Source organism: Rattus rattus, chromosome 12 (genome assembly GCF_011064425.1).
Source record: "Rattus rattus isolate New Zealand chromosome 12, Rrattus_CSIRO_v1, whole genome shotgun sequence".
NCBI classification, from domain to species: Eukaryota; Metazoa; Chordata; class Mammalia; order Rodentia; family Muridae; genus Rattus; species Rattus rattus.
Window position 1 is genome coordinate 46543147 of NC_046165.1, and position 18330 is coordinate 46561476.

An 18330-nucleotide genomic window follows, 5' to 3' on the forward strand; every position below is an offset into this window, starting at 1 on the left:
AAGTCAAATCAAAACATGCATTTGTGCTTGGGAGACTTGCTCCTAGTGACCCTGTCTGCCACCCTTTTACAGCTTCCCCTGGGCACAGCCACCACAGAGCCTGTTGTAGAGTCCTTGTGTTTGTCAAGGACAGGTTAATGAGGCTGAGCCAGGTGTATGGCAGACGCTTCCTTTGAGCTCAGACCCATTGTTTCTACTTTGGGAAATCAGCAAAGTATAGAAAAGTGAGTGGATGAGCCAAACTTTGAGAAAGGGGAAGAAAGGGAGTTAACCTGTGGATTATTTAGCCTGTAGTTAGAGAAGCCTTGCAATCTTTTGCAGCTTGAGGTTAGAATATCCTGTGATTTAGAATTATTCTCATTTTTAAGTTTCAATAGAAACTATTCTTTCTATTTCGAACAGTAAAGTTATTGTTTATATTTTCTGAGTATGGTAAGTATTTTTGACTAAGATTTCTATAGATGTTGCTTTAGGTACTTTTAGCTACTCTATGATCACCCCCACCCCCTCCCCCCGATTCCATTTGACCTAAAAACACTTTTGCACAATTCTCTCAAGTAAGTTATTTTATAACATAAAAATGTTCGCTTCTGTCTGTGTGTGACTGTTGTGTATGTGTGCCTGTCGGGATCAGAAGAGGGAAGGGCAGTAAGTGTCCTTAACCACTAAGGCACCTCTTGAGCCCTGGCGTTTCTGTTCTTCAGTATGTGTAAATAGTTAAGGAAGACGTAAGCTAACATTTAATAACTGACTGCCATGCAGTTTCTCTTCATAAAGCCTGTGTGGGGCTTCATGAGATTTTTATTTTACACAAAGAAGATGAGCCTTAAAGAGGTTAATTAAGTCTCTCAAGGTTACACTGATAGCAGGACTGGAGAGGCAAAGGCCAGTCCCTTTTGCTATAGAACTTACCATTCCGTCCTTTAGATAAAGGAGAAGGGTGGCTTTCAGTTCCGAAAAGTGATTTGTAGCCTTGGCTTTTATGATAATTTTCAAGGTCTTCAGATAAACCTAGCTATGTTTATAAATTCTTAAGCTTCAAAGCAGATTGATTTGAAACAAGGAAGGGATGAATAATATATGATGAAAATTAAAAGCTGTGAATAAGCAATTTCTGTCTTACAGTGAGGTAGGTTCCGGGAAGGGAGGAAGAGTAGGTTCTGGAAAGGAGATAAATTCCCAAGTAAGAAATAAGGAAACTTACAAAATACTGTAGATAAGATAGTTAAGATGTTTCAGTCTTATTAAATTACCCTCAAGATATGGAGTTCTACTTTTACTCCTCCTGCATCAAGAGATTATTCATCAGACTGCTTTCCTGCCATTTCAGACTATGAGCTGTTGGTTAAAATGAATTTCTTTTGCTGGTCTCAACCTCAGAGATTTAACTGCCTTTGCCTCGAGAGTGATAGGATTGAAGTTGCAGGCTACCATGCCTGGCTGTGTGAGTAAGTCCTGCATTGCTGGATAGATTCATGACAAACAGCATAAGGTAGGAGAGTCCATGTTGGCTTAAGAGCTCTCAGAGCTCATCGGTGGGCATTTGGTCCTGTGGGCTTAACAGAGCAAGCAGGCGGTGAGAACATGTGGAGAGATGTTCATTTGTTGGCCAACAGAGACGCAGAGATCAAGACAGGAAGTGGGCAGGGATAGCATACTTCTGAGGACCCACCCCCTGTGACCTTTTCCTTCAGCTTGGCCTCATTCCGTAGTTCCCTTAGTCTCCAAAATAGTGCCACAAGCTAGAGGAGCAATGTTCAGAACACAAGCCTGTCAGGAACATTTCAGATTCAAACCTCACCACAACAGTAGCAAAATAGTCTAGATCTATTAGTTCAGGAAGTCACTGGACCAAAATAATAATAATAGTGATGATAATGTCAAACTAATAAAAAATAACAAAGGAATTGGTTGGGTGAAAAAGGCCCCTATCTTCAAATTATAATGATGTAAGAAATAGCAAATTGAGAATAAAACCAAAATCAGTATTGATGTTTACCAATATAATCTGTGTCCTCTCCCTGTGCTTCCTTTTGTCCAAAGCCCTTTATCCTAACCTTGACCCCACTGTCCTTCATTTTTATTTCTGCTTTTCTCAGAAGGAATCTGACTCAGGCCAAACACCATTGCCTAACCATTTGTGTATCGATGTAGGTAATTAATCTTATTTAGCTCAGACTGAGACTAAAAAAGCAAACAGAGCCTGTTTCTTGCTCTCTAGAACCTCATGTGTAGTGGAGGGAGCCAGATTTTGCAATGTGGTCGTAGTGGAGAGTCAAAGGCCCAGAGGAATCCCAAAGCAGAGCAGTGTGAGTAGGGAGGATTGGGGAAAGGCATTGGCTTTTTTATTGTGTGGATGCTTATTTGATCTTGCTACTAATCAGCTCCAGAGAGTCCCAAGTGACCAGACTGTCACCCACCCTGCAGAGGTAACCAGACAGACTAGTAGTAATGAAGGAAGAAAGGAGCCTTCTTCTCGTGGCCTCATTAGCAGGCACGGGCCTATAATTTGTCTTCAGATTGTGTACAGATAGAAGCAAGTGCTATAAAAAATTTAAAAGAATATGATTCCAAAAAAATCTGAGGAATTATTATTTTAAAGATGTCAAAACATACAGTGTAAACCAAAGAATAAATAGCTCTTAGGCATTCTGAGTGAGCTGACCTGGGATGTCTCTTCAGGAAAAGAAAGAGGAATGTGGTTCCTGGAGGCTCTATGGACAGATTTTAGGGCTGTTTGGTTAGCTGGTCAGAATCCTTTAGGTTTATGTCAAAGAGAGACATAAGCCAGCTTTAGAATGGGAAGGGGCTCTTCTCTTTCTTCCAGTCCCTTTGTTGTCCTTGTCATTTATCCTGCTCAATGTGACAGTGGTGTGGTTGAGACCACAGATTATCTGCAGTCTTTAACTGATAATAAGTGTTAACCACATCTACAGAATACCCACAGCATCTCCAAGAGTAGCCCAGCATTTTAGTCTAGCCCAGTCAACACATGAAATTCACCCCCACTGTGTCTTTGGGTTAAGAACGAACCTGGAGTAAATTTGCAGCTTAGTTGGAAATTTGCCACAGTCTGTCTCTGTCTATGGCTACCATGACTGGTTTGTACATACGTTCGTTCAGGTTTTAGTTTAATGTGAGCAAAGAGCTTTTGACGTTACCAAGAGAAAGTGCAGACAAAACTCAACATTATTCGAATAAAGCCAAAGCAGCATTTAAAAAATTATTTCTAAGAAATCATGTAGTGGAGCTTTGAGTTTGGGAAAATTTCATTTATTATACTGATGAGTGAACTACAGCTCACTGGAGGTGAGTCTAAGAATTGTTTCCTGTGCTTGACGCTTGGTTTTGTTACATTGTCGTCATGCCTTCCCCACGCCCCATTTATTCAGTAGTATTGTTATAAGTTTAATGCTTGCCTTTGGTTTAAAAGAAATTAAATGGCTTAAAAGCAGAATAATAGAACTGTACTAGCTGTGCGTCTCCTATTGGCATGGGGATTGTTTTGAGACATGAGTGTGTACTGTGGAACAGCATTGCTGAGGGCCGAGTAGGTACTGTGGACTGGCCAGGACAGATGAGAAATTCATGCAGCTTGAAACTTTCAGGTAAGATAATTGGAAAATTTCTCTTCCCAGTGTCATTGTAAGGGCTGATGTGTGTGTGAGTCTTTTCATCTTTGGGAAGGTAGAGGTGGAACCCAGGCCCTCCCTCACACACTGTGCTTGCTTCCTACCTCTGGGGTAGCTCAGCACACTATCTTACTCGGAAGCACTCCTAATGCCCCCCCATCCTGCTGAGTCGTCAGTAGCCTTAGTTATTCCCTCTTCATATTTCCCTTTTACTTGATGCTGTTTAAATTCAGAGAGCTTTCTTTGTGGAAATTGAACCGAATAATAAGACAATATAAAACACTGAGTTCAGCAAAAGTGATTTGCTTGCGATTAACCCTTGAGAATTGAGACCCTGCCAGGAAACAAGAAAGAATGATTCTGCTTAATCCTGCTCCTCCTTCTTCCCTCTCAACCCAGTGCTAATGAATTCCTATACAATTCATCTTCTTCAGCACCGCATGTAGTTTAAGCCTAACGAGAGTTCCTCAGATTTCCTACCTCCACTCCAAGGGCTTTAGTCTGACCTCAGCAAAAGGCAATTTCATTTTCGTAGTTGTTCAAGATAGTAACTTTGACATTCTAGATTTGTCACTCGAATATCACAGACAGTATCAGAAAAATCTTTTTACTTTCAAAATACAAAAGTCTTGAACCTTACCATTTTCATCACTATCTCCCATTATTTTTTCTTAGATTATTTTAATACACTTACTCTGGTTTTGACTCTATTGTTGTTTTTTGTTTCTTTTCAACATGATAACTAGAGACTGTGATAGTGTTAGGTCTCTGCTGGACACAGCAGGACAGCTGAAGCCCTCCAACCTTGTGGTTGTCCAACCTGTGGGCTTCATGCAGTTCGGCTCAACACAAAGTTGTAAACTTACTTAAAATGTAAGAGTTTTGTTTTGTTTTTTGTTTGTAACTTGATTGCATGGTACTTGAATGGGAACTTTGGTCACACTATTGTGTTATGTCAACAGGTGGAAAGAGTGTGACACCTGACCTCTGTACATATTTCCTTATTCCCTTTGCTCTCTGTGCTATGCCTGCTGGCCTGTTTATTCCTCAGACCAGCTGCTGCCTCCTTTAGGCTTGTTCCCTTAGTCTGTGGTGATCTTTCTTAGATGTGAACGTGGCTTCTTTGCTTTCTACAGCTTTTACTTTTTACAGTCACCTCAGTGAAACTTTTTGTGTGTACTTTATACACACTTGTCATGGTGTTCCCTGCTTTCTTTCTCCTGTGGTGCATATCACTGTAAACTATTGTTTCCTATGTCATCGTCATCATCATCATCCGTCGTCTTTGTCGTCTAGGTTGTCGTCGTCTTCTTCTTCTTCTTCTTCCTCCTCTTCTTCTTCTTCCTCTTCTTCCTCTTCTTCCTCTTCTCTCTCTTCTTCCTCTTCCACTTCCTCCTTCTCCTCCTCCTCCTCCTTCTCCCCCCCCTCTTGAAACAAGATCTCACTTTGTACCCCTGAGCAGTCCAGAACTCACTTTGTAGACCAGGCTGGCCTTGAATTCACAGAGATCTACTTGGTTTTGCCTTCCAAGTGCTGGAGTAAACGTGTGCACAACCACAATGGCTACAGTTTGGTTGATTATTGATTCCACAGGACAGGTAGTACTACACCTGATAGACCCCAGGGATTTTAAATCATACATATTTAAATCTTCAGAGAAAAGGTTTCACAACTAATACTTGCTTGGTATGGCATAAGTATAGCTTGTTCACTCTCTAAGATTCACTTTGAAGTTTAATGAACACCCCATATGAGGTGTTGAGAGGGGTAGGGTCTGTGGGAAGTGAGTAATGTTAATAAAGCTATCAAGGTGATGGAATGATGGTGGTTTTATACAACAGGGAGAAAGACCAGTAGGACATATACACACACTTCTTGCCCATCTCTTGCCACGTGGTCCTACACCACCAACTTGTCAAGAAGGCTATTACTAGATATGTTCCCTGACTCTTGGGGTAGAATCATGAGCCCAAATAAAACATTTTTAAAATGACTTACATGATCTATTACATTGTATTATATATTTTTAAAAACACACTATATTTTTCAGCACATGTCCTGATTGTCTGGGACATTTAGCAACTTTTTATTTCAGTAAGTTTCTAAGTGCATTGTTCTGTGTGTTGTTGTATGAACAATTTTAGACATCTGGTTAATTTAGTATAGTTGGTAGAAAAGGACTGACATTTACTAACTCTATTCCTAATTCTGCATTTAGCTTTTATGTTGCTTTTCAATCTGATTTTTTTCATTTTGTCACTGGCAATTTAGTTTTAAAATCTCATTGTTTAAAAAACAGTAAAAAGTGTGGGAGATGGTTCAGTTGGGAAAGCACTTGCTGTGCAAACATGAGGACCTGAGTTCAGATCCTAAACATCCCCACACCACCAGTGTCAGGGCACCCAGCAAAACAGAGATAGGCAGACCCCAGCAGCTCCCAGGCCAGCCTGCCTCGTCAGGCAGTGGACTCCAAGCTTACTGAGAGACCTACCTCAAAACATAAGATGAAGGAACTGAAGAAGGCAGACTCTAGCCTCTGCATGCACACACATGTGCATGAACCTCCATGCACATCAGCATCCACACACACAAAGACAAAAGGATGCAAAGTAAAGATTAAAGTCCACCTTCACTCTTTTGGCTGGATCAAAGTAGGGTTCGCTTACCTGAAACAGGGCTAGGCATATAATTGAGCGAGAGATTGCTTACCTAGCATGTGTAAGCCCAGACTTGGTCCTCAGCACCACAAGAAAAGGCAGTCAATCATGGTGACTCTTTCTTCCTCTCCCAGTGCTGGAATTGAAGGCACATTCCAGCACTCCTGGCTCCGTTATATTCCTTTTTTTTTTTTTTTCCAGTTCCTTCTTTTTATTAACTCATACACAACTACTTGTCTTCTGGTTTGTTGAAGCAGTAAGTCAGACAACACTTGCCACAGTAATGCCTGTCAAAGTGGCTACCCATGAAAACTCCAGCACCACATTCATCAGAAGGACATTCCCGATGAAGTCAGCTGATTTTGCCATTTTCATCCACCTTATAGTATTTCAACACAGCCAACTTGACCTTCTTTCTCTTATGCTTGTTCTTCTTTGGGGTGGTGTAAGACTTTTCTTCCTTTTCTTAGCGCCACCACGAAGTCTCAGCACAAGATGGAGAGTGGACTCCTTTTGAATGTTGTAGTCAGACAAAGTACGGCCATCTTCCAGCTGCTTACCAGCAAAGATCAACCTTTGCTGATCAGGAGGAATTCCTTCCTTATCCTGGATCTTGGCCTTTACATTTTCTATAGTGTCCGAGGGTTCAACCTCGAGCGTGATGGTCTTCCCTGTAAGGGTCTTCACAAAAATCTACATCGTGGCGGCTGCTCCACCAACGATGGCGGATCGGAAAGCCATTATATTCTTAATGTCATTATGCTTTACTGGCAAAGCATGAGGACCTAAGTTGTATCCTAGAACCCACAGTAAGAAAAGCCAAGCATAACACTGCATGCTTGGAATCCCAGTGTTGGAGAGTTAGACACAGACAGATCTCTGGGATTCACAAATAGTACTTGGTGTGTTCTAGGCCAGTAAGAGCCCTGTCTCAAAAAAGAAAAAAAAAAAAAAGTGGTTGTTATCTAAAGAACACCTCCCAACATTGCAACTCTGGTTTTGCTTATATACAAGCACATATCCACATCCACATGTGAATATATACATACATACATACATAAATTAAATTAAGGTCAGATTTATCTGCTCAGTATGAGTTTTTGTCAGACTGAAGACTGGCTCTCTTCTATTTCCTGTTTTCTCCATGTGGAATTAGAAATGTGGTTTCCTCTCCATATGAGTCCTTCCCAGATATAGAGGATTAGAAAGAACTATTGGTAAGTTATAACTCACTCTTTGTGCTTAGGAAGGAAGACCAGGTACTGTATAGATGGTGAAGAGCACACGCCTTTCCTGCTGAGGCCCCGAGTTCAGTTCCTAGCCCCTGTGTTGAATACCTCATAATTGCCTGCACCTCCAGCTCCAGGAGATTTACCGAACTCTTCTGGATTCCCTGGGTACCTGCACTCATGTGCACAAGCCTCTTTGCACATACACAGATAATTTTAAAAATAAAAAGACTGATGGACTTAAAAACATGAAGGGAGAATTTTCTTATGCAGTATAAGCTAACTTCAGATTCCCCCTGTAGGCCAGGCTGGCCTCCAACTCTAGACACTACTGCTTTGCCCCCTGAGTGCTAGGATTACAGGCCCATGCCAGCCAGACTCCGCTCCCAGTGGCAGGAGCATTTTAGTGAAGGAAGAAGATAGGACATAATATTTTCTAGACATAATATCCTATATCAACTAAGTTTTGATTTAACTCTGTTTATGTATACCACTTTACTTAACATTTCCGTATTTAACCTGATTAAAAGGACTCATTCTAACTTTAGGTAGAAAGCTAGTTGTGTAGGGGATGTACATCTTTCAGATTGACTTCAGTTTTCATTTTCCTCAGTAAATACTTCTTCATCAAATTATCTTCAACAAAATCATCCACTTACTGTGCATGTGCTATCATTGTTTATGCTGTGCATAAACTATAGAAATTAATTAATATACTTAAAGAGATAGTTCAGATATTCCTTTCCAATAGGGCATTTTAATTACAATAAATAAAATGGGATTTTGGGTAGTCTTATCATTCTTTGCCCTTTATTGTATAAATAAGATGTGATTGCACAGTTTTGGTCATTTACTTACTGAACTTATTTAAACCATGACCCGTCTAACTCAAGTTTGTTTGTTAGTGTATTTAAAAGTTATGACTCTTTTCCCTTTTCCCTTTATGAAAACCCATGGTGCCTAGAAAGCTGCAGGAGACGAAAGCAGTATCTGTACAACTTAGAATGATACATGCATTCATTTCAGTAAGGGTAGAGTACTGTAAATATTAAAACAAGAATGGCAGTAAAGGTCTTTGCAGATTGGTATGGAGAAGATATTGGAGGTCTATTGTGTTCAGGGTCCTTAATAGGACATATTTGCTAGAGATCCGACATATATGTATGCATGTAATGAGGTGGCGGGTAATAAGAGGCACATTAGTGAAAGTTCTTGTTGTAATAAGTGGATGATTTTGTTGAAGATATTTTGATGAAGGAAGTGTTTGCTGAGGCGTGAGCTGCGGAAGTTAATCAAAAAGAGAATAAATCACTGAGAGAAGCAAGAGCTGGGGAATGTCCCTCAAGTGAGGAGGCAAGGCTCTAAACTGTGACCAGAAATTGGTGAGAGTTCAGATATGAAGAAACACTCCTTCAACAGCCCCGCAGCCCAGGGAGATCAAGGCAGAAAAGGAACTGGGGAGTCACATGCTATTTCACCTTCATCTTCTGTCAGCCAGAGGTCAGAGGGCAAGAATACTGAGTGGTAGAGGTTTAGAGATGAGGGAAATGAGGCAAAAATTCAAAAGTAGACAAAGGCGGGTAGAGAATGGGCCTGGGGAAGCAAGTAGGGAAATAATTAGAGTACTCGACGCTTAATTGAATTAAATCGGTTTTTTACTTTTAAATATATTGTAATTATACAAATTATTAGAATAAACTGATTGCCTGGGGGTTAATATGTCCTAATAAAATACCTTTAGTACTGAAGTAAAATCTCTTTGTAATCGGAGAGGCAACTGTTAGATTTCTGAAGACATCGGTAAAGAGACCAGAGTCTGACCTCACTAGATGGAACTGTTTATTAGCACACACAAGGGGCAGCCTCTCTCCCTAACAAAATTGAGGGGTCTGCCAATGGGAAAAGTTGGTAGAATGAGGGGCTTGAGAATGGGAAACTGAATGGGAAACAGCCACGGGGGCCTGTGTGTCTCCCCCTCAGACTGTCCTGAAAGTGTTTGCTCAGTAGACATTCTTTTCTGTGCTTCTCTCATTCTGCTGGTTCTTTCAGCTGATAAGGCTGAGCAAGGTCCTGGGAATCCAGTTTACCTACAGAAGCTTTCTGTCAACTCTTTGTCTCATGTATTTTGTAATTATTACATTAGCAAAATGTTACAATAATTATCCTACAAAGGGTTTGAAACTAGAGTAACTCTGTTATATAGGAGAGGAACAAGGAGATCCAAGTCCTTTTTTGTTGAAAGTATTGATTTTATGGTAAAAGAATTTATAAATGGACATTATAGGCAAGAAAGTAAGCTTTATTTAGAAAAGAACTTGAGGTGGGAGTTCTGTTGTTTCTGATCCCTGACTCCCAGCTTGCTAATTGTCTCACCTCAATTTTAAAGTTTTGTAAATGATTGTGTATCTAACCTAGGGAAGACCAATTAATTTTCTGGAGCCTTCCTCAGAAGTCAGTTCTTCCTGTACTTAGACAAATATAAGGGCCAAAGGACTTTGCTAATACCTCTGCCACACCACTCACAGTTGATATTGGATGGTGACATTTACTATTTAACACGTGCCAGCCCATTGCTAAGACCTTTGTAGATATTCATATACTCTGTCCTCATAATAACCAATGAGTGTGTGCAGACGTGATAGCGGTTTGGAACGTATCAGTGGACAGATCCGCTCTGCAAATTAGTACATAGAGCTTTACATTCTGGCAAGAATATCTTCTTACCATTTCGTTGTTGCTGGTATTTTTTGCTTATTCTTGGATACTTTATCATGTTTATGAGCATTTATGTGTTAGCCCTATCCTCCACCGACCCTGCTGAAGTTGAACACAAGGCCTTTCTCATCTAGGCACATTGTCTAAGTCCTTGACTCTGAGATTTTCGTAAAAGATAAAAGCCTCTGACCTACTATTCTATTGTCTTTTGTTGCTAAGTTGGAGGAAGTCCATCTGTATATTGGGCGTATGCTGCTTGTTGTAAAGACTTCTGCCAGTCTGTAGAAGATTGATGCTGTAGTATTATTAAGAACAGGAAGGGTTAGCATAGGCAAAAATGGATGTTTCTAATGAGATGAAAATATAAAAACTGTAAGGGTAATAGATTTTCCAAAGAAAAAAGTAGTTTGATTAAAAAGAGGTCATTAAAAAAGATGTAGAAAGTTCATAATACCATGGAACATATCGCCAAGGAAACCATGTGGTGGTTTGAATATGCTTGGCCCAGGGAGTGGCACTTTTAGGAGGTGTGGCCTTGCTGGAGTAAGTGTGGCCTTGTTGGAGGAAATGTGTCACTGTGGGGGTGGGCTTTGAGGCCCTCCTAGCTGCCTATGAGATAGATTTCTCCTGTTTGCCTTTGGAACAAGATGTAGGACTCTCAGCTTCTCCAGTGCCAAGCCTGCCTGGATGCTGCCATGTTTCCTGCCATGATGATAATGGACTGAACCTCTGAACCTGTAAGCCAGCCCCAATTAAATCTTGTCCTTTATAAGAACTGCCTTGGTCATGGTGTCTCTTCACAGCAATGAAAACCCTAGCTAATACATCATGTCTCTCCAGAGCATTTCCTATAACGCAATACTTAATTCCCTTCTGTTTAGTAAAAATGAGGCCAGTTAAGCTAAAAGGAACTTTGAAGTGTCTCTGAGTAGATCAGTGTTCTGCAAGGGAGTGAGTAGTCCTTTACTAGTGTCCTAGGCTGGTGGAGTTTGTTGTAGGCTGGACCCAGGATGGCGAGACTAGGGGAGCTTTCTTCCCTGTGAGGATCTCTAGATGGCTGAATGAGTTACTGGACATAAATTTTGCACCATTGTGCAGCTGCCCTTTCTGATCTGATGATTATCATTTTAGAGTCAAATCGTGATTAAGCTTTGATTGCTTAACACTTAGGTGTCTCTTTCCTTATAGAACTTGCTGGCCACTTTTGTGTAAGTTCTGTGCAGGTAACCATAGCTTTGGGTTTCAAAAAAACCAAAACCAGAAATCTAAGGGAGGTTTGCAATGAATGTCTAAAGAGAATTTTCTCACTCTAGAAGACAAGGAGACCCAAGGACACTCGGTTCAACCATTGTCTCTGCCACAACCTTCTTTTTGATGTATTTTCCTAGAATGTTTAAGGAGAAAAGCTTAGAATGACATGGACATATATCCAATTTTAACCAGATCTTTTTCATCAGAATTAGCTCATTAATTTTATGACATTCTGAATTAAAGGCTCTTGCTATAAAATAATTTTACCTGTCTTAGAAGAATAGAAAATTAATTTAAAAATCATTTGTTATTTTTACTAATTTTGAATATTTCTTTCCTAAGGATATATCTAAGGTTTTATTAAAATTCTAAGTATAGAAAATGCAATTGAGCATTGTAATCATAGAGTATTACAGAGGAAAATATGTGGTTTTATCTTTATGAAAGACAAACATTAAACCCACGATTGAGAATAACCTACAGAAAAGAATTTAACAGCACATAATATGAAACCCTTAGAATGAACTCAGAAATTAAGTGAAAATCTGGAATTATTTTCGGTTACTAAAAATTAACTAATAACTGGGAGGGAATCTCTGTGAGTTCAAGGCCATCCTGGTCTAAAAATCAAGTTCCAGTTTCAGGAGAGGCAGGGCTACACAGAGAAACCCTGATTGAGAAACCAGAGAGAGGGGGGGCACAAAGCAAGAAGCATATAGAATCCCATAGACAATATAGATTTTTAAGTTGTCTTCTTCATAGCAGCACTTGAAGAAAGTTTATTTAATGTAATTATCATTGTTACTGAAGAGATTTACTTTTATAGCGTCATGGGCATGACTATAAATGATAATACCTTTTCCTCCGCAGGGAAGAAGGCTGCTGGCTGTAGGACTAGGTGTCGCAGCTGTTGCATTTGCAGGTATGTTGTTTCGGTTTTCAGACATAACACCTTCCCCTTCCATTTACAGACAACCTAGCAGTAATCAGTCAAGCAAAATATAAATAAGCATTGCAGTAAAGAAATTGCGTAATGGTTGATATTCCTGCTTGTTCTTTTCCAGTTTTATTTATAGTGTATAACAATAAGAAATCTCTAGTATGGGCTGCTGAGATGGCTCAGTGGCTAAAGCACTTACGTGCAAGCTTAAAGATCCAAGTGAGACACCAGAATACATGCTAAAGTCACACAGGAACTCATGTAATCCCAGTGCACAGTGGAGGGCTGAGACAGGATCCTTAGAACTCCTGGACCAGCCAGCCTGCAGCATCCACCAGTTAACAACAGAAAGGCTGTGTCAAACAGGGTCAAAAGTGAGGCCAGCATCCTACGTTTTCTTCTGGCACACCCACTGGGACACTTATACATGTGATAAGGAAGGACAGCCTGCTGGAGAGATGGCTCACTCTTTGGAGCACGTGCTCTCCCAGAAGACCAGAGTTTAGCTCCTAGCGCCTGCATCAGGAGTTCACAACTGTTCTAACTCACCTCCAGAAGAGCCAACTCTCCCTTTTGGCTTTTGCAGATACCTGCTCACAAATGCACCTAAATAAATAATAAAGTAAATCTTTTTAAAAAGATTGTTTTATTTATTGGTATTAACCGATCATGTATTTGTATACACGTATGATGAGTGAGTCTGAGCAGAAGTACACAGACAGCTTTTGACAACTTTAAGGAGTCCGTTCTCTTTCTACTACAGAGAGAGGTTCCAGGATGGAACTTGGGTTGTCAGGCTTGAACAACAAGTACCCTTACCCTCTAGCCATCTCCCTGCCCTAAAGTCTTTAATACAATTCAGTACACGTGATGGAGTTTCCTTATGCTCTCATGTTTATATGGACTTGAACATTTCAAGGCATCATTTTCTTCTGAAGACTACTTAGTCATCTTGTAACTGTTGATATAGTTTTTTCTTTTTTCTTTGTTATTTTTTGATATAGCTTTTTGTTTGTTTATACACTTGGGAGAATTTAGTCCACCACTACAATTATCTTATTAGAAAAATAGTTTTAAATGTTAAAGATACTCTATTATTAACTTACAACTTTAAGTTGCATAGCTATTCCCTCACTAAATATTAATCTGATAATATTTCCATGTGTTAGTGTTGTGCTGTTGCTTTGTTAAAATACCTTGATAATCAACTTGGGGGAGAAAGGGTTGTTTTACAATTCCAGACACAGTTATAGCAGGGAAATCAAGGTGCCAGGAACTTACAGTCAGCTAGCCACATCCACAGTCAAAACAGAAAGAGCATTATTGCATGCATGCTTGTGGTCAACAGTCTTTCTCTACCCTTACTCAGTTCAGGATTCTCTGTCTGAGGAATGGTGCTACCCATAGTGGGCAGTCTTCCCATACCAATGAACATAATGAAGACATTCTACAGACATGTCCATTAGGCCAACCTGAGCTAAGATGGCCCTTTATTAAAACACTCTTCCCAGGTGATTTTTAGACTGTGTTAAGGTGACAGTTAAAATTAAGTATTACACCATGTTATTTAAATTCTATGGGTTCAACTATGTTCATTGTATTTTTCTTTGGATAAAGCTACATTCCATTCGGTGTGGTACACTTAAGTTCCAGTACAAATGACAGAGTTTTATTTGGTTCTATACAGTATTTAACTTTATACAGTTCTCATTAAAAACAGTCAGAACTTAAAATTAACAAGACCCTTTAGATTTTTTTTTTTGCCAGCAGGTATATGTACCAATTTTCTACTATAGTTAACTACTTCTGAGCTTTGATGAGAAAAAGATAGTGTTTTTAAAGGAATCCTAAAAGTTGTCATAAATATAAATCAATTTTAGTACTATTATAGGGTAGGCATAACTATAAATTCAACTGTGAGCTTTTCATTTTAATTTAGATAAGGCATATATCTTACCTGTTCTTCTTTCAGTCAGTGACAAGAACTTGTATGTATATTTTACACAGAAAAAGCTCATGTTAAAAATTAGAGTAGCAGAAGTTGCCCAGAGCTAGATAACACTGAGTAAAAGAACATAGGAGACCGTATACTTCCATTTGTTGCAACTAGATCTTCCAGTTTATGTTTAAATGGACTTCAAATATCACTTCCTGAAATATTTATCTTTCCTGTCCACTAAGGCAGGAGTTTAGTTGGTGTGCCTGATTGTGGTTTTCAAGAACTTTGAGGTGATTTGAAAGTGATATTTTATATATGGAGCGAAATAGTAAACTACCCCGAAAGATCCAGGTAGTTGAATCTTCCCACTGGAATTTTTAATTTGCACATGAGCTTCTGTCTGGTATTAGAATTTAGGTTTGTGGTATCTTACACGGTTTTCTAGCGAGACCTGTGGGAAGGCACAGGTAGAAAGTGTGCCTTCTGATGGTATCCTTGGGCAGAGCCCTCAGCATGACTTAGGATCTGTATTGCTGTAGCTCCCACTTACCAGCACAAGGAGCTATTAGGATACTTAAAAAAGGGAAATTAAAGTCAGAGTTTGCTCCTCCTTCTAAAAACTCAGATATGTTTTAGAACAGAAACTCATATTAAATTTTATATCTTTGGTAGAGGAAATCTCTGGCATAGACCAGTTTAGCTATTTTCATTTAACAACTAACATTTCTCTCACTCACGGAGTTTCTTACACTTTCTCTAAGTATAATATAAGCACTTATTTTCTACTTGGTTTTATATTTCCATTTTACATTTTACATTTCCTATTCCAATTTTATTTCTTAGTGATTCAATTTGATTACTTTCTAGTAATCAAATTAGAGACATTTACTCCAATATATATGTGTAAAAATGTAAATCTGTCTTTAGATAAACTGAACCATTGTAACTTCCAATTTCAGTAGTAATTATAATATGAAATATAACATAATAGTAATTATAATCTTTTGATCAAGATGGAGATAATTGCCAAATTGCCAAACTCTTTTCAGGTACTTTAGAGCTAAAAGTGATACTAAGGTTTTTTGTTTTTTGTTTTTTGTTTTTTTTTTATTGAGTATTTCTTATTTACATTTCGAATGTTATTCCCTTTCCTGGTTTCTGGGCCAACATCCCCCTGACCCCTCCCCCTCCCCTTCTATATGGGTGTTCCCCTCCCCATCCATCCCCCATTACCGCCCTCCCCCCAACAATCACATTCACTGGGGGTTCAGTCTTAGCAGGACCAAGGGCTTCCCCTTCCACTGGTGCTCTTACTAGGCTATTTATTGCTACCTATGAGGTTAGAGTCCAGGGTCAGTCCATGTATAGTCTTTGGGTAGTGGCTTAGTCCCTGGAAGCTCTGGTTGGTTGGCATTGTTGTTCATATGGGGTCTCAAGAGCCCCTTCAAGCTCTTTCAGTCCTTCCTCTGATTCCTTCAACGCGGGTCCTGTTCTCAGTTCAGTGGTTTGCTGCTGGCATTCGCCTATGTATTTGCTGTATTCTGGCTGTGTCTCTCAGGAGAGATCTACATCCGGTTCCTGTCGGCCTGCACTTCTTTGCTTCATCCATCTTGTCTAATTGGGTGGCTGTATATATATGGGCCACATGTGGGGCAGGCTCTGAATGGGTGTTCCTTCTGCCTCTGTTTTAATCTTTGCCTCTCTATTCCCTGCCAAGGGTATTCTTGTTCCCCTTTTAAAGAAGGAATGAAGCATTCACATTTTGATCATCCATCTTGAGTTTCATGTGTTCTGTGCATCTAGGGTAATTCAAGCATTTGGGCTAATAGCCACTTATCAATGAGTGCATACCATGTGTGTTTTTCTGTGATTGGGTTACCTCATTCAAGATGATATTTTCCAGTTCCCTCCATTTGCCTATGAATTTCATAAAGTCATTGTTTTTGATAGCTGAGTAGTATTCCATTGTGTAGATGTACCACATTTTCTGTATCCATTCCTCTGTTGAAGGGCATCTGGGTTCTTTCCAGCTTCTGGCTATTATAAATAAGGCTGCTATGAACATAGTGGAGCGTCTTTGTTATATGTTGGAGCATCTTTTGGGTATATACCCAAGAGAGGTATAGCTGGGTCCTCAGGTAGTTCAATGTCCAATTTTCTGAGGAACCTCCAGACTGATTTCCAGAATGGTTGTACCAGTCTGCAATCCCACCAACAATGGAGGAGTGTTCCTCTTTCTCCACATTCTCACCAGCATTTGCTGTCACCTGAGTTTTTGATCTTAGCCATTTTCACTGGTGTGAGGTGAAATCTCAGGGTTGTTTTGATTTGCATTTCCCTTATGACTAAAGATGTTGAACATTTCTTTAGGTGTTTCTCAGCTATTCGGCATTCCTCAGCTGTGAATTCTTTGTTTAGCTCTGAACCCCATTTTTTAATAGGGTTATTTGTCTTCCTGCAGTCTTAACTTCTTGAGTTCTTTGTATATTTTGAATATAAGGCCTCTATCTGTTGTAGGATTGGTAAAGATCTTTTCCCAATCTGTTGGTTGTCGTTTTGTCCTAACCACAGTGTCCTTTGCCTTACAGAAGCTTTGCAGTTTTATGAGATCCCATTTGTCAATTCTTGATCTTAGAGCATAAGCCATTGGTGTTTTGTTCAGGAAATTTTCTCCAGTGCCCGTATGTTTGAGATTCTTCCCCACTTTTTCTTCTATTAGTTTGAGTGTATCTGGTTTGATGTGGAGGTCCTTGATCCACTTGGACTTAAGTTTTGTACAGGGTGATAAGCATGGATCGATCTGCATTCTTCTACATGTTGACCTCCAGTTGAATCAGCACCATTTGCTGAAAATGCTATCATTTTTCCATTGAATGGTTTTGGCACCTTGGTCAAAAATCAAGTGAGCATAGGTGTGTGGGTTCATTTCTGGGTCTTCAATTCTGTTCCATTGGTCTATCTGTCTGTCTCTGTACCAATACCATGCAGTTTTTATCACTATTGCTCTGTAATTCTGCTTGAGTTCAGGGATAGTGATTCCCCCTGAAGTCCTTTTATTGTTGAGAATAAACAATAGCTATCCTGGGTTTTTTGTTATTCCAGATGAATTTGCAAATTGTTCTGTCTAACTCTTTGAAGAATTGGATTGGTATTTTGATGGGGATTGCATTGAATCTGTAGATCGCTGTTGGTAAAATGACCATTTTTACTATATTAATCCTGCCAATCCATGTGCATGGGAGATCTTTCCATCTTCTGAGGTCTTCTTCAATTTCTTTCTTCAGAGGCTTGAAGTTCTTATTGTATAGATCTTTTACTTGCTTGGTTAAAGTCACACCGAGGTACTTTATATTATTTGGGACTATTATGAAGGGTGTCGTTTCCCTAATTTCTTTCTCGGCTTGTTTCTCTTTTGTGTAGAGAAAGGCTACTGATTTATTTGAGTTAATTTTATACCCAGCCACTTTGCTGAAGTTGTTTATCAGCTTTAGTAGTTCTCTGGTGGAACTTTTGGGATCACTTAAATATACTATCATATCATCTGCAAATAGCTATATTTTGACTTCTTCTTTACCAATCTGTATCCCCTTGATCTCCTTTTGTTGTCTGATTGCTCTGGCTAGAACTTCAAGAACTATATTGAATAAGTAGGGAGAGAGTAGGCAGCCTTGTCTAGTCCCCGATTTTAGTGGGATTGCTTCAAGTTTCTCTCCATTTAGTTTAATGTTAGTGACTGGTTTGCTGTATGTGGCTTTTACTATGTTTAGGTATGGGCCTTGAATTTCTATTCTTTCCAGGACTTTTATCATGAAAGGGTGTTGAATTTTGTCCAATGCTTTCTCAGCATCTAATGAAATGATCATGTGGTTTTGTTCTTTCAGTTTGTTTATATAATGGATCACGTTGATGGTTTTCCGTATATTAAACCATCCCTGCATGCCTGGGATGAAGCCTAGTTGATCATGGT

General features: G+C 39.5%; 1 protein-coding gene and 1 pseudogene across 1 annotated transcript in view; one reads left to right on the forward strand and one right to left on the reverse strand.

The window, feature by feature from the left end:
* Dnajc15 (DnaJ heat shock protein family (Hsp40) member C15) overlaps positions 1-18330 on the forward strand; it is a 59207-nt gene that overhangs the window by 4822 nt on the left and 36055 nt on the right. The window contains exon 2 of the mRNA XM_032917597.1: positions 12355-12406. Coding sequence (XP_032773488.1) covers positions 12355-12406 — 52 coding nt within the window. The remainder of the gene's footprint in view (positions 1-12354; positions 12407-18330) is intronic.
* Positions 6488-6988, reverse strand: LOC116913412 (annotated as a pseudogene).